The 16971-nt window shown below is 37.1% G+C and overlaps 1 protein-coding gene across 1 annotated transcript; it reads right to left on the bottom strand.

Moving 5' to 3' along the window:
* Window positions 1–224: 224 nt before the first annotated feature.
* On the bottom strand, window positions 225–9929 carry ncmap (non-compact myelin associated protein). The gene is made up of 4 exons (XM_088354335.1): window positions 9678–9929; window positions 2222–2318; window positions 2066–2150; window positions 225–1302 (listed from the first exon to the last, which is right to left on the bottom strand). Exons 2-4 carry the CDS (start codon window positions 2304–2306, stop codon window positions 1086–1088), a joined length of 387 nt encoding a protein of 128 aa, XP_088210461.1. The 5' UTR covers window positions 2307–2318; window positions 9678–9929; the 3' UTR covers window positions 225–1085.
* Window positions 9930–16971: the final 7042 nt, after the last annotated feature.

Below are 16971 nucleotides of genomic sequence, written 5' to 3'. Positions count from 1 at the left end.
TTCTCTCCTGGCTTTGATTTCTTTGATCTCCGGCAAAACGAACATAAAATGCGACAGAAACAAAATGAAAATCAATCCAAACAGCTTGCCAAACATAATTTTTGCCGTTCCATGTATTCCGTTACTCCCCAAGCCTGCACAAAATTGAGTCATTTTATTCATATTTAGTTTCTTGTCTTTTATTAGCATATTTGGTATTGGAGTAATCCAAAAGTAATTGAAAGTAATCCAGTTAAAGTAACCCTACCCAACCCTGCTTACGTGTACATTCAAATAATGTAAATATTATATATAGTATCCTTTTTAACGGTGCATTTTTTTGTTTTTGCATTTTTATTATGAATTAGTTTATCAAATTATTCATCATGAAAAAATGCATATTGTTTTTATGAATATTTTCAAAGCTTGTGTTGAAAAAAAACTTAATATATTACTTTTTTAAAACTCTGTGTTTTTTAAATTCAATCTATTAGTATTCACAATTGAAATATTTTTGCATGTATATTCATTCATAAATATATACGGTATTAGAAAAATGTTTTCCTTATGAATTGCTGAGGTATCAGATTGAGACTCTCTATTGGCAAAAACAAGAAAATCTAATCAATCAATCATTGCTTAACTCAATGCGACCCAAGACTCTAAAAGTTTGCCCAACTCTAGGTTAACTGTGTCAGGTTGTGACACAACATTTCCACCTTAGAAGATGCTAACTTGAGGGGAGTGGCTAGAGAGTGCCCACCTGAACCTAAAAATCACGTATGGTTTCCCTCTTATTAAACCACTTTGCTAGTTGGTTTGAGACCCACTGGTTTGTTTTTCTTTGTTACTTTGTACCTGGTTTTTTTTAAACATAATATTTTAAAACACCTTGGTTGTTTTTTCGGGGGGGTTTCTCACATTGGGTCCAATCCTGGATTGCATCAAATGGACTATTTGGACAATGAAAATCATCCCCAATTCACATCCTTCCTAAAATTTCTTTTGCGCTATCTTTTTTGTTCACATTCAGTTTCATCTTCACAACGTTCCCAGCGGATTCAGTCAATAAAGAAAGGCACGTCAGTCCATGTTTTCGGGGCAAACTACGTGTTTCCGGCAAGCGTCGTGCTCAACTCTTCTCCGGAGCTCATTTCCGTTCTGGATCGGGATGACCGTCCGAGGTCGGAATGCAAAACGTTGCTCGCCACAGAGTTAACTCCAACGGTGGCCATAGGCATGTTCGGAGGCGTGAACTGGGGGGTCTTTTTATGTGGTTTGAAGCCCCCGCTTGGCCCCAGGAGGCGCGATGTGTGGGCCCGTCTGAGAACAGAGAAAACAGAAAATGAGGGCAATGTCACATAATATATTTTTTATAATCGGCGGGACGTTCCTTTTTGACAATTTACAGTGCCTAGCAAAATTGTTGGTCCCACAAGAACTTTTTGACATGACCTATTACAGGCACGGGAAAAAAAACTCAAAATATTTCCTAAGAATCAACAACCCGTGAGACACAATCCCGAAAAGAAACTAAACATTTTATATTGTATCTAAAACGAATAAGCTGAAAAGTTTGTACAAAGTTTGTACAAAGTTTGTACTTTTTGCTTCGATCACAGGAAAAATCTTTTTGGGTATGTCTCTAGAGGTTTTTGACATCTTGAAACAGAAATATTTGCCCAAACTGTTAAACTGAGACTCATTGTTAGTCATTTAGGTCGACATTGAATCATTCAGAAGTTACTAGGGAACTTCTGGAGTCAGTTGGCTAAGCTAAGAGAACAGGTGGCCAATATTTTTCGCAAAAAACACTTAAATGGAATGCTTTTATATCGCGTTTTTCAAGTCAGAGAAGATCTCCCAAAGCACTTTTCAATGTATTTTACTCTTACACATTAACACACACACTCACACACCAATAGGCAGTCAGCTATGCAAGGCGCCTGCCTGCTTATCAGGGGCATTAGAAGTTCAGTGTCTTGCCCAAGGAACGTTTTCCAGCTTAATGCTAACATGCAATGTAAAGCACCATGAACACACTCAAAAAAATTGCATTTGCTGTATAAAAATGATAAACTTGTACTTGTTGTATGTCTTGAGAACGAAGAGGAGAACGGTAAGGATGACGATAATACCGATAACGATGACCGCGATCATAGCGCCGGAGCCTGGGAGGGGAAACGACCAAATTTTACATTTCCAGGAGTGGTGTTGAAATGCATCATGGGAAGGTTCTCACTTTGGATGAGGATTTGCTCTTTGGATTTGGTGATGCTAGGAGTCGACGTCACGTTGTTTTCTGGGAAGGCGGTTGAAGCTTGCATCTTTAACACCGACTGCCAAAATAGAGAAATAAAATTGAGGACAAAAATACTTTAAATATTTTAAATGATCACTTATTATTTTTAATTGTTACGTTATAGCACCCTAAATAAATTGACAATGGATAAATAACCATTTAATGTGTTTTCCACCGTCAAATCAACTTGCCATAGATGTTAGAGATGTTTCAAAGCCGTTGACAGCTTTAGACGTTAATTATCCATTTTTTCAACTGGGGAGGCAATTTATATCCATCCATCCATCATCTGCACCGCTTATCCTCAGTAGGGTCGCGTGGGTGCTGGAGGCCATGCCAGCTGTCTTCGGGCAGTGGGCAGGGGACACCCTGAACTGGTTGCCAGCCAGTCGCAGGGCACTCAGGGACAGACAACTCACTCAATTTTTCACACTTAGGGACCGTCCAATTAACCTGACATGCATGTTTTTGGAATGTGGGAGGGAACCGGAGAGCCTGGAGGAAACCCAGGCAAGCACGGGGAGAACATGCAAACTCCGCACAGGTAGGCTGGTAGCTGAATTTGATCCCATGACCTCAGTACTGTGCGGCGGACGCGCTAACCACTCAGCCGCCGTGCCGCCCTATATATCATTTTCTTCCAATTTAAAATAATTGTATTTATTTATTCTTTGATATCAAGAACACAATAAAAGTCAAATATAGTAAGGTGAAGTGTAGTGATGAACTATAAAAAATAAAATAAAAAATAATTTGAATTGTCCGTACTTGTTTTAATTTTTCTATTTCATTTTATTCATTATGTGTCTATAATAATTTTTTGGGTATTATGTTTAATTTTCCCTGTGTGAAAGATAGCTGGGATGGGCTTCACCACCCCAGCAAACCCTAGTGAGTTTAAGTGGTGCAGATAATGGATGGAACTTTTATTTGTGCTATATTATTTTATGATTTATTATTAGTTTTTCAATTGTCAATTGTCCTCTTTTTAATATTTTATTTGCATCTAATTTGTATGCATAAGTTTATTTATTTATTAGATATTTTATAGTTAATTGTATTCTAATATATGTATTTATTATTTTAAAATTGAATGTGAAAGATATTCATTCTCCTTTTTTGCTTTTTTCTTGAATTTGTATTTAATTTCATTTATTAATTATATTTATTTTTGCCTATATATTTGTATTAATGCTAGATTCTTATAATATAAGTTGGATAATGTTTTCAATTAGTTTTTATTTATTTATTTATTTGATGCTCTTATTTATTTATTGTTTTTCTTCCAAGGTCAATTTTTTAAATGCTATTATTTGGGTTGGTTTTTACATTTTGTATTGTTTTATTATTATTTTATATACATAATTTGGATAACAATGGGAATCCTCATGTTTAAAATGATGTTGACATTTTAAGAAAGCAGAAAACAATTTCAAAATAGCTTTTGAAAAAATCCATTACTACAACAGAATGGCACACGTGCCATCATGGGAGTTTTCCTTTTCGTTCTTTCAAGTGTTCAACAAAATACTTACATAATGAGTCACAATCGTATTTCAGTCATTGGAAAAATATTATTAGGCGGCAGTGTTTTTAAAAACGATATTATTATATAAATATATATATTAGACGGCCAAAGAAATGTATTTTTCTCTCAATACAGTGGGACTTCGCTACTTCGCGCTTCAACGTTCGCGGATTCAGAGCTTTGCGGGCCTAAAAAATAATAACAATAAAATAAATCAATTTAATTTTTATTTTTTTTTAGCATTTTTGAAGGGTCGTCGCTACTTCGGGGTTCCACGTTCGCGGGTTCAGAGCTACGCAGGTCTAAAAAATCATAATCTCATCTCATTAGCCGTACCGCTTATCCTCATTAGGGTCGCGGGGGGGCTGGAGCCCATCCCAGCCATCTCCGGGCAGTGGGCAGGGGACACCCTGAACTGGTTGCAAGCCAGTCGCAGGGCACTCAGGGACAGACAACTCACTCGCTCAGTCACACCTAGGGACAATTTGGAACAGCCAATTCACCTGAAATGCATGTTTTTGGAACGTGGGAGGAAACCGGAGTTCCCGGAGGAAACCCACGCAAGCACGGGGAGAACATACAAACTCCGCACAGGAAGTCTGGAGCTGGATTTGAACCCACGACAGGTTCCCATGACTAAAATAATTAAAAAAAGAAAAAAAAAACAATTTTTAGGCATTTTTGAAGGGGCGTCGCTACTTTGCAGATTTTCACTTTTCGCGGGTGGTTTTGGTCCCCATTAACCGGGTCTAAAAAATAATAATAATAAAATAAAATTAAAAAAAAAAAAATATATATATATATATATATATATATATATATATATATATATATATATATATATATATATAATTTATTTATTTATTTATTTTTAAAGGTGCGCCGCTACTTCGCGGATTTTCACTTTTCGCGGGTGGTTTTGGTCCCCATTAACCGCGATAACCGAGGTCCCACTGTATTACTTCTGTTTCACACATATTTTGCCTGACATGATTTATAACCGAGAACAATTTTGCACTGCTGTGTCGTCCATTTTGGCACTCCCGTTTCAAAACAAATCTCGACACGTCACGAGACGGTGTTGACGCATACATTAGCGCAGCATATATCAAGTGAATGTTTGCAAAGGCGACAGCTTCTGATAAGGAATGGGAAATAATGGACGGGCGGCAGATTCTGGCGGTCCCCAGGGTTTAATTGGTCCCACCAGAGTCTCTTAATCTTGTATTATTAAAAAATATTACACTATTTTAAGATATATAGTCGGGGTGGGATATGATGACATTTTAAGAAAGCAGAAACAATTTAAAAATAGCTGATATGCTTTGGTCACGATTCGATTGTATAGGGCAGGGGTGTCAAACTCATTTTAACTCGGGGGCCACACGATAGAACAAACATTCTGTCGAGGGCCGGACTAGTAGATTAAAGAGAAAGAAAAAGAGAGTAAAAGAAATAAGAGAAAGAGGGAGGGAAAAGGAGAGAGGGTGGGACAAAGAAAGAGAAAGAGAGAGAGGGAGAGAGCGTGAGAAACAAAAGAGATAAAAAGAGAAGTCGTGAGAGAGGGGGAAAGAAAGGGAGAGGAAGAAAGAAATCCAAAGAGAAATAGAAAGAAAGAAGGAGAGAAAAGAAAGCGCAAAAAGTAGGAGAAAAAGAGAAAAGGAAAAAAGGAAATTAGAGCAAAATAAGTTAAAAAGACACAGAGAGAGAAAGAGACAAAGCAACAAAGGAAGAGAAAAAGAGATACACGGAGAGTGAAAGAGACAGAGAGTGGGAGAAAAGGAGTGGAAGAGAGAGCGAGAGCGAGAGCGAGAGAGAGCGAGAGAGAGAGAGAGAAAAAAAATGCTTCTCTGGTTGTTGTCTCGCGGGCCGGATTCAATCCCTTAGCGGCCCTGATCTGGCCCACGGGCCGCCTGTTTGTTTGTTGTATAGGGTCACGATATTAAGGTGCCAATTGGATTTATATCACGATTCTCGATAATTGGGATCCTACAAGTATTACGATTCGATATGTATTTTCCTTCCTTCAAAAAACAGGGACCCAATATATTATTTTGCTTTCCGTCTGAAAATTAAAAAAATACAATTGAAATAATTAAAAAATACTACTACAGCAATACTAAAATACAAAATATTACCACATAAATACTACAGCTGAAAAACGACCCCAAAAAAACACACAGTAATAATATAAAAATAATAAATAAATACAATACGTCTTCACAGCTGGTCTCGTAAACAAAGATCCGCTGAGCCCCGTCGTTCAGGCAACTGACTTTTTTTAATTGTTTCCCTCTCTAGTCACTCAGCTGCAGGCTATGGATCATCGCTAGTTGCAAATGTCATTGTTAGCTGCTGCTCTGTGTTAATAAAGATTTATTCGTCTTTCCACAGCTGATCATGCAGGCAAAAATCGCTGAGCCACGGGATTCTTTCCTCTTGAACCAATCCTTACCGCTGTTTCCCTCTCTAGCCACTTATAATAACCACTTAGCTACAGACTATGGCTCTCTGCTAGCCACTATTGCTAGCTGCTCTGGATAAATAAAGCTTGCTTTATCTTCACAGCTGGTGTTGTAAACAAGGGTCGCTGAACCCCGTAGTTCAAGCAACTTTGACTTTTTGTAATCGTTTCCCTCTCTAACCACTCAGCTGCAGGCTATAGCTCATCACTATTTGCAATTGGCAATGTTAGTTGCTGCTTTGTGTAAATAAAGATTGCTCTGTCTTTCCACAGCAGATTATGCAAGCAAAAATTGCTAAGCCCCGGGACTCTTTCATCTGGCCACCCCCTCCCATCTCACCCCAGCTGTTTCCTTCTCTAGCCACTCGAATTAGCTACTCAGTAAAAGGCTTTTAGCTTGTCCCTGGTCACTTTTGTTATTGTTAGCTGTTGAGGGTAAATATAGTACATCATCTTCAACTTAGATTCCACTGTTTCCCTCTCTAGTATACATTTTCACTGAATTCTTGACAAATTCTGCTTAGCTCTTGCAAGCTTAGTAGCGTCACTAGAGCTAGCAGGCTTTTCATCCCCTTCGGATGTAACCAACTTGCTGTTTTTTTTGTTATTTTTTTTCTGTGGCAGAAGTTTTTATGTTCTGTCACTTTCTGAAATTCATCCTTGCTAATGCAAGAAAATCCTAAAGTAAGCTTCCGATATTTTCTAAAGTAGTATCCTTCGGGCTTATACAGTGCATCTTTTTCCAATCTACAAGCTTCAACTCTATTCTAAGCGACAACGACCTGTAGACGTTAATTATTACAGTCATTTGTTTTTAAAAATCAATGAAGAAACAGGGCAGCATGGCGGCGCAGTGGTTAGCGCTTGTGCGGCACAGTTCATGTCATGGGAACCTGTCGTGGGTTCAAATCCAGCTCCAGACTTCCTGTGCGGAGTTTGTATGTTCTCCCCGTGCTTGCGCGGGTTTCCTCCGGGCACTCCGGTTCCCTCCCACGTTCCAAAAACATGCATTGTCCCCAGGTGTAAATGAGCGAGTGAGTTGTCTGTCCCTGTGTGCCCTGCCATTGGCTGGCAACCAGTTTAGGGTGTCCCCTGCCCACTGCCCGATGATTGCTGGGATGGGCTCCAGCAACCCCGCGACCCTACTGAGGATAAGCGGTGTAGCTGATGAGATGAGATGAAGAAACAATCTTACCTCACTGAGAGTGCAACATTGGGATGATGCATTTGCATACATCAGGTAAAAAGGAACGTTAGCACATCAAGTCACGCTTCGGTGCTTCCTCATCCATTTGTGAGGATAATTTTTATATTGTGGCACAAATCATCACGCAATGTTGAATTAGAGGTCATGTGAAGATTTTTATTGCCTTTATTTAAGCTAATCATTCACCTCGGGTTTAGTGGGAATGCACGGCAACAATTTTTATGATCAATTAAACAGTAAATTAAATTATATTAAATGAAACCGTATATTTCAATCAGGTTATTTTAGCTGACATAAAACAGATTATTAATGTACTGTATTTTATTAAAAAAATGTTTTAGGCCGGAACTGTTAGGACCAGAACGGAGACAGGACCCATGTGCGTTGCGTTTCTCTCAAGTTTTATTGGAAGAAAGGAAAAGGTTTGCGCCCACGATCCGGTGATCGCTGGGCGCGGGAAGCAGGTCGCTCTGAACGCAGAAATGGAACTTTGGCAAGCGATGGCGGTGTCGGGAATGGAAAAACGCGTCGATAGCCGGGTAGTAGGGGTCGGAATCGAATCATAAGCCAGGAAAAGAGAGTAGACGTGGTTGGGGAGAAAAGAGGTCGAAAGCCGGGACGGGAGAGTAGACGTGGTTAGGATAAAAAAACAGGTCGAAGCCGGGGGACAGACGGGAGCAAAAATCAGGTGGGAGTCAGGGTCGAAAAAGGCTTGCTTAGTGTTAACTGATGTTCGCAGACTGACTGACAACAGGTGACAGAAAGGAGGGGGTTTAAATAGGAACAGGGAGCCAATCAGAGTCCGAGGCAGTTGGCCCCAAAGGAGCGGGCACAGCTGCATCACATCGGTAATCATGACAGGAACAAAAACACTTAATATATTTAATTTGTTCAGAAATGGAAAGCAAAACTGAAAAAAGTGGTTCATTTAGTCAATCTATTCATTTTTAACTAACTCACAAATTAATTAACTAACCAAATATTAACAACAACAAAAAAAATCAAAGTTCTATTCATTGAAATCAAACCTTTTGCGTGCAGATTTTTTTGTTTCAGAAGTGATCGACCATTTTTCACTAAGACGTTTAAAAACAGACTAAACTAGAACCTAAGGTATAATAATGCAATGATAATAACAGGTTTATTACTGAAATGATTTGAAACAAGGTATTGATTCAAATAGAAAATATTTTTGGGTTATCTCATTAATCAATTGTCACATTTCTGTTAGTATTAGCATTAAAACAGCAGACAAACAAACCCTCAGCTATTAATTTGATGACGTTATTTTTTTAGTTTGACACTACACAAATGAATGAAATGATTGGATTTGTTTAGCGATGGGTCCCAAGCGTGGGATGATGCAAAAGAGAGTTGCAAAAACATGATAACAATGGAGACAAAGCGTGAGAAAATAAAGAAATACAAAGAAGGCACAAGATTCCCTACCCTTGCTAGGTTGCATGGTCATAACCAATAGATTGCAAGGACAATCAAGACAATAAGGAGGCGATTAAAGCAATCCACACTTTCCTCCCCCCTTGGCATCCACCCGGTAACTCCACTGGGTGGACGCTCAAGCAAATGTAATTTCGTTTTCCCATTACATATTTATATTGAATGAAATTCATGTACATTAAATTTAAGCAGTACTTCTCATGTAGTGTTTGTTTACTAACGTTTAATATGTATACACAATTTAAATGCTCAGCACGGCGGCGCAGTGGTTAGCGCGTGTGCGGCACAGTTCTGAGGTCATGAGATCGAACCTCCTGTGTGGAGTTTGCATGGTTTCCCCGTGCTTGCGTGGGTTTCCTCCCACATTCCAAAAAAACCAAGCATGTCAGATTAATTGGCCGGTCCAAATTGTCCCTAGGTGTGAATGAGCGAGCGAATTGTCTGTCCCTGTGTGCCCTGCGACTGGCTGGCAACCAGTTAAGGGAGTCCCCTGCCCACTGCCCGAAGACATCTGAGATGGGCTCCAGCACCCCTGCGACCCTACTGGGGATAAGCGGTGCAGATAATGGATGGAATTTAAATGGTTTTACCTTAAGTACAGGGGGGTTTGGAACGCTTTAGTGATTTACACAGGTTTCCATTCCAATTACGACAACTTCTCCTTCTCACCTCAGAACGGATTAACGTTAAAGAACTTAAATAAGTCCCCAAAAATCAGCACAAAAGGTAAATTACTCACCACCGACGATCCACTGCGCTATGAGTCCGAGCTTCCCTTCAGGTGGAACGGTGAGAAAGGAAAAGAAACGCCCCCTCCCTTTCTAGACAGAGGGGGGCATAGTCCACCAGAAAATAGCGAAGTCTTTCTTTTTTTCTATCTGGTAAACTCTGAAACTGCCCCTCTCTTTAACCAGAAATACTACAAAACTATATTTTTTAATGTTTAAAAATTCGAGTTACGAGTGAACGTTATTCACCTGTTGTGCTAATTAGGAGTTAGACGATCTTCCAGGGCCTCGGGGCGTGCCCGGCGCGGCGCCTGATCAAAATTTTATTTACTATAAAAATGTGTTCGCCTGGAGAGGGATGGGCACCACCAGGCTGTATTTGCCCAAGCCACACCACAGAATGGTGCCCCTACGGTCCTAGTGGTTAAGGGCAGGGTTGGGTAGGGTTACTTTAACTGGATTTCTTTCAATGACTTTTGGATGACTCCAATACCAAATATGCTAATAAAAGACAAAAGAAACTAAATATGAATAAAATGACTACATTTTGTGCAGGTTTGGGGAGAAACGGAATACACGGAACGGCAAAAATGATGTTGGCAAGCTGTTTGGGTTTATTTTCATTTTGTTTCTGTCGCATTTTATGTTGGTTTTGCCGGAGATCAAAGAGATCAAAGCCAGGAGAGAAAGCTTACCACGTGTTGTGAGTCATCATTTTATTCATATTTAGTTTATTTTGTCTTTTATTAACATATTTGGTATTGGAGTAATCCAAAAGTACCGTAATTGAAAGTAATCCAGTTAAAGTAACCCTACCCAACCCTGGTTAAGGGTTGGGTAGGGTTAACCAAACCAAACAAATAAAACGAAAACAAAATACATTATCTTTCAAATTAACATTGATAAGCAAACGTGTTGAATATTATACTTTCCACAATTGTACGAGAATAAATAAGAATACTTAATCAAAAATCCTTTAATGAACAGCTTTGGGTTGGGAAGTTTTATTTCCAATATAATCAATTTTAATAAGCCCCTAATAACCTAAAATTGTTATTAGAATTTATGTCGGTGAATAATTTGTAATTAATAGAGTAAATTAATTCATTATGAATGCATATTTGAAAAAATGATTGGGACCCTGACCAATATAAATTGATTTTCCTATAAAAAATAAAGAAAAAAGGTACTCAAAAAGCATACAAAATGAAAGCAAATTAAAATGGGTAAATAAAAAAAATATATATCTGTAAAACAAAACAAAAAATAAATAAAATAGTATAAAACAATAAAATATATATAAAAAAACACGGTTTTATTAATATAGTAAATTTCCTAAAATAAGAAGAAATACACCATTATTTGTGTGTGTGTGTAAAAAATAATACATAAAACCATTTTAAAATAAAGGCTTAAGAAAAAAAACAAAAATACAAATTCTAAATAATTTCTAAATTGTGGACTGACCAATACACCTGTAACAGATTTATTGAAAATATATATTTTCTAAAAAAGAACACATTAAAAAATAAATCAATGAAAATAATAAATACGATAAATAAAACGAATCGTAAAATCTATGTTATTTCAAATGCAATCGACCAAATTGCAACCCTATCCAAAAGCCTCCCAAACGATTATTCAAATAGTTGGCAACTACTTTAATCATCAATTAATCCATTCGTAGTTGTACATATACATTTCAATATCGTGTTCTGTGGCTTGAAGGAGGTCAGCGCAACAAAGAGTGACTTTGCTTTCTTTGAGCCTTATCATAAAGTTTAAAAATTAACCACACAAGTTGACTCGAGCGTACAGGAGAAGATAAAAGGTGTGTTATAAACACTTCCGTGTTTGTGAACATCTCAGATACGATAGCGTCCCCGGTAATTCACTTAAATCAGCCTGCGCTTCTCCGGTTACGTTCCAGGGGCTATAAAGGCGGCTACTGTAGCTTTCTTTCTTTTTTTTTTTTTGCAAACAGGTTTGAAGTGGGGGCATTGTTCAGAATTCGCAGGTGTTCTCGTGTCACCGAAAGTAGAGCCGAGATTCAAAACCTGCATGGGGTTGGCTTTCACATCACAAAAGTACTGAAAATTAACCTTACAGAATAGAATAGAATAGGATATACCTTTATTGCCATTGTTACAAAATGGGTTAACATGTTGTGACAACGAAATTGGGCATGACACTCCAGGTTCACACATTCACAGTGAGGTAAAAAACCCAAGAAGATAAAGGAACAGAGAAGATGAGGTTATAAAACAAGGAGGATAAGGTTATAGTTATAATTTACACAAAATTTACCCAAGAATGTCGGCATATAGGATTTAACATACAGGTACAGTATGGTAGGGTTTGTGAAATATGCATTTGGTGCAAAAATAGTCATAATCATTATATATTTACCTTAAAGGGACAGTGTGTAATAGTTCACGACTAGAGGTCATTGTAGCTTAATCTTAAACTAAAAAAGCCCAAAGGATGACATTTGACAACATTCTGAACCTTACTTCTGGAGAGGCTGAAAAGAGCCAATACCTTGAGTTGGTCAGAGCTGGTGAAAGTGGCTAACCTTAGTAGCTAGCAGGACAAGCTACTAAAAGATTTGTTGACTAATTTGTGGGCACAGCAAGAGGTGCACACTATTCATTGTCCCATTTTTATATTTTCCTAACCTTGAGGGAGAAGGGCGAGCCGAGATATTGCAAGGTGCATGCATTTCGAGCCATCGCACTGCCACTTGTACGCCATCACCTAGTCTAGGGGTCTCCAACCTTTATCAAGCTAAGAGCTAATTACCGCAAAAGTCACCCAATTTGATATAAAAATTAAAATAATGCTACTTAGCAAGACGGATTGCTTAATAGCTAAAAAGCATCTTGATAGTTACATAAAGTAAACAGGTAAAAGATCGCTAGCTAAAAGAGTAAAAAGCCAACTAACTAGCCGGATAAAAAGCTAAAAAAAAATAAAAAATCTAAATCGCTAGCTAGAAAGGAGGCCAAAATTCTGCTTGATAACAAGAAAAATCGGTAAACTCTTAGCCAGATAGCATGTAAAAAACGCAAAAAGCTAGCTAGACCCTTACGATACCAACGGTATCACGATAACACTGTATGTAACATCCCACATGCCGACATTTCTTGTGTAAATACCATGTAAATTATAACTATAGCCTTATCCCCCTTGTTTTATAACCTTATCCTCTCTGTTCCTTTATCTTCATGGCTCATACCTCACTGTGAATGTGTAAAACTGGAGTGTCATGCCCAATTTCGTTGTCACAATATGTTAACCCATTTTGTGACAATGACAATAAAGGTATATTCTATTCTATTCTATTCCATTCTAGAAGGTGAAATATGTAGGAAGATAGCTAGCTACCAAGCTAAAAAGGGTGCCCAGACAGCTAGCTTAAAAAAACTGCACATTTTTTAACCTCATTCGCTTCATAAAACCTCTAAATTGGAATTGAATTTGTTGTATTTTCTGTAAAATAAATCAATCAAAATATGAATGAATACATTTTAATACATACATATATTCTCATTCTATCCGCTTAATTGCTTAAAAATAACTATCAATGTTTTAATATATTTTTTGTGCATGAAGCCCATGAACTGGAATTCGTTGAATTTCTAGAATATTTTATTACATTACTATGTTAATACCACATTGATTAAAAATTGGGTTAATTAGATTCAGTCAATCAATGAAAAATAATTTTACAAGAAAATCATAATGACGCAGCACTGATGAGTTATTTTCAGAACAGTTCCGCAAGCACCTCAACTGTCCTCATTCTCCTGACCTAGAACCTGCTACATTTAATAATAATAATAGTAATAATTTCCTTTGTATTGTCATTCTTTGTAACAATGTACACAGAACGAAATGTCGATACACCTGACCCATTGTAGCGAGCCGATGCAGCCGCAGCCAACAGAGGGCGCCGCCATTTTACCAATGTTATAAGTCTTAGGTATGACTCGGCCGAGGCGCGAACCAGCGACCTCCCAGTCTCAAAGCGGGCGCCCTACCATCTAGGCCACTGAGCTGATTTGACAACATCTTGGGACAAAAAGCTGTCAACAGGACATTCTGTTATCACCCAAAATACATCTTAGCCTGGTCTTCCTGAAAGGGGGATTTCCTTAGTTATTATTTTCCTAATGCTGAGGTTTTTTTGAGTTTTTCCTTGCCCTCACGTAGGTTTCAGATCAGGGGATGTCGTAATGGTCTGTGCAGCCCTTTGAGACTTTTTGTGATTAAGGTCTGTACAATTAATCATGACTGCACTTGACATGTGTATTAAAGCATTTTACAAGTGTAAATGAAAGAATTTTTAAAGTATATGGAAGCATTTCGGTACCGTTTATGAGTGCAAAAATATAACCAATATAAGATATGAAGAAGGCACTATCGCCCTAAAAAGGAGCTCATTTTTCAGGTGATGTACTAACTTTCGGGCATTTTACTTTACAAACTACCGGAGTTATAGTTACACTTTCCACAAGTAACTGAGTTAGTAATTGAAATACTGTATAGTAAAAGTAACTAGTTACAAGGGAATGTAACTAGTTCCGTGACTTTAAAAAGTATTTGTTTTTCAAAGAATCTGAAATTCTCTGAGCAAATACGAAACACCGCGGTGACGTCTTTGACCGGAATTAACTTGTAGAGATGGGAATTTTGAGGTTTTTTTTTTTTTTTAAAAAGAAGCGGCTTTTTTGGCTCGGCTCACTAAAGAGTACTCTTTCGCGTCCCAAACGGCTCTTCAAGTAGTTTTGAGTTTTTCCGTGGCCACGTGTTAGTTTAAGATCAGGTGATGGTGTAATGTAAATCCTGTGCAGTCTCGTGACTAAGAGCTTCACAAATAAATGCGACTTGACTTGCTTCAATCTCTATATTACCAATTATTACAAGGATACTGCTGGAAGTGTGAATTTCCCTACGGGGAGGAATAAAGTATCTATCTATCTATTATGCACATAATGACTTAAAAAGGGGGATAAAATAAAGAAACAAAAGACAAAAACATAAAAAAAGAAAAGAATACAATAACAAAAGGAAAAGAGATAAAAGAAAAAAGAATAAACTTTACATTTTTTATAAACACACATTAATACTGAAAAAAACAGGAAATATAATTTAAATCATTATAAATCTCCCCCCCAAAAAAGATAAAATACAAAACAAGTTTAGCCTTTTTTTATGTTCAAAAATGTAAAGTCAACAACACAGAATCCCCCAAAAGTGCATGCTGACCAATTTCAAGAGGGAAAAAACATGTTTCGGAGGGAACCAGACATTGATTGGTGGGGAGCCGGCTCCCTTCGTTTACTTCCAAGCGCTGGCTCAACGACCTTCCCGTTTGCGAAGGACACGAGTCGAGTGCTGTCAAATACAGGGCTCACATTTTTCGCGACCTAACCCTCATTCGCCTTTTCTTTCGGCAAATTGATACAATATTCATATTCACTATCTAACTATATGATAGTCGTCTTCGAATGGAGGTAAACAAAAAGAAATGCAGCAACATGTTTTTGACGGAGAGGCAAATAATATTTCAATTATGACATGCTATGAAAGTAATTCCTGATCATTTAAATTAGTTGTTTATCTTTAAACCGGGTTTATTGTTCAGTACTTTCATTATTGCTACTGAAATTTTAACTTTGCGAGAGCTTGTGTCTTTCATTTGAGTAAATTTTCCTTGTGTAACTAAAACGTAGTTTGTTAGAAACAATCCACTTGCAGCATCTATTTGAGTGTCTCTACTTTTTTTCTTTCAGGACTGATGAATCATTTTCAATATTAACGAACTGAAAATTTGATGAATTAAAGCTATACTTAAAATATGTAGTGTATTTCTTCCTTCATAAAAAATGCAATCAACAATAGAGGCTATGCCGAAATATTTCAGGTTGGAATCCGTAAGCACCACCTGCTGTAACCACCGAATTAGATTCAGAATTAAATAAATATAATTTAAAGCAATTTTCTCTACAAGGGACAGTGTGTGAATCCAATGTTCCAGGTCCAATGCATATATTGGAACATTTTAAAAGGGACAATGTGTGAAAATAGGGTCAATGGAATTTTCTGGGGAAAAAAAGGAAAACATGCTACACGCGTAAACTTCAAGTACAAAAGGCTCAATGATTTATTTTTTTCCAGTTACAACAAGCAAACACATTACAAAATTATTAAGTGCTGCACATCATACAAAACAAAAAGGCTGTATAAAACCAAAAACAAAGGTATAAATACAACAATATTTATGTACAAATACCTGAAAAACAAAATAACGCCAATTGAAATAACTATGTAGTATTCAACAAATCACTCTGGCACACTAAAACAAAAAAATAGAGAAGTCACACCCAAACACACACTTTCAAGTTTGTTTCAGGGCTGCTAGCTTAATTTTAACAGCCTAGCTAGTAACAAATAAATCAACTGTTACAATTCGGAATATCCAAACAGTTTCCTTAGAAAAATAATTGTGCATACGTCGATAATAACAGAACTCATTTGGAATTGAAACTTCCAAAACAATTGAATGAATCTATACGAAATAACAGCTAAAAATGAACAGAACATGTTTCACATTATGAACAAACTGCACACGACCTGTTTCTTCTTCTTCTTTTTTATGAACAGTGCTTTTCTTATGGCTTTAGCTTGATTCCAACCTGTAAAGCTTTGCATTGGGCACTTAAAGCTAACCCCAAACGATGCTGCCCCCTACAGGTAAAGGCTGGTAAGGATTTAATGCAATACTATGCTTCCCCCTAGAGGCCAGGGGTGGTAAGTCTTCCAGGGGCAAATCACAGGGTGAGATAAAAAAAATATATATTCCTGAGTTCTATGCCCCATTAAACATTAGCTGCCCACTTTTTTTGTACTTATGGAATTATTGCTTATTCGAGGTATTTAAACGGATTTAATGCTAAAATAAAATTGTTAAAAGCCAAATTCTTATTCTATGCATGAATGAAATTGTGGATGATTTTTTTCAAGATCTTTCAATATAACGTTTCATCGGGTTTTTTTAATCTTTAGTTCAATTTGGCAATTATAAATCACATTGCAATCTCAAAATATTATTTTTTAATTTTTGTGAATTAAAAATATTAAACCAAGGATGTTTGAAATGATTTAAAATGTTCTTTTTTAATATATATCTTTTGTGTTTAATTTGGAAGATTTAAAATCTCAGTGTTTTGGTGTGTATATATTTTTTGTACTAATTCCAAATATTCATCGATTTTTTCTAATCTTACAATATATATTTTT

The sequence above is a fragment of the Urocampus carinirostris genome, chromosome 15 (assembly GCF_059441175.1).
Source record: "Urocampus carinirostris isolate Australia breed hairy pipefish chromosome 15, RoL_Ucar_1.0, whole genome shotgun sequence".
NCBI lineage: Eukaryota > Metazoa > Chordata > Actinopteri > Syngnathiformes > Syngnathidae > Urocampus > Urocampus carinirostris.
Note: the sequence above shows the minus strand (reverse complement) of the source record. Positions and strands in the feature narration are given on the sequence as shown.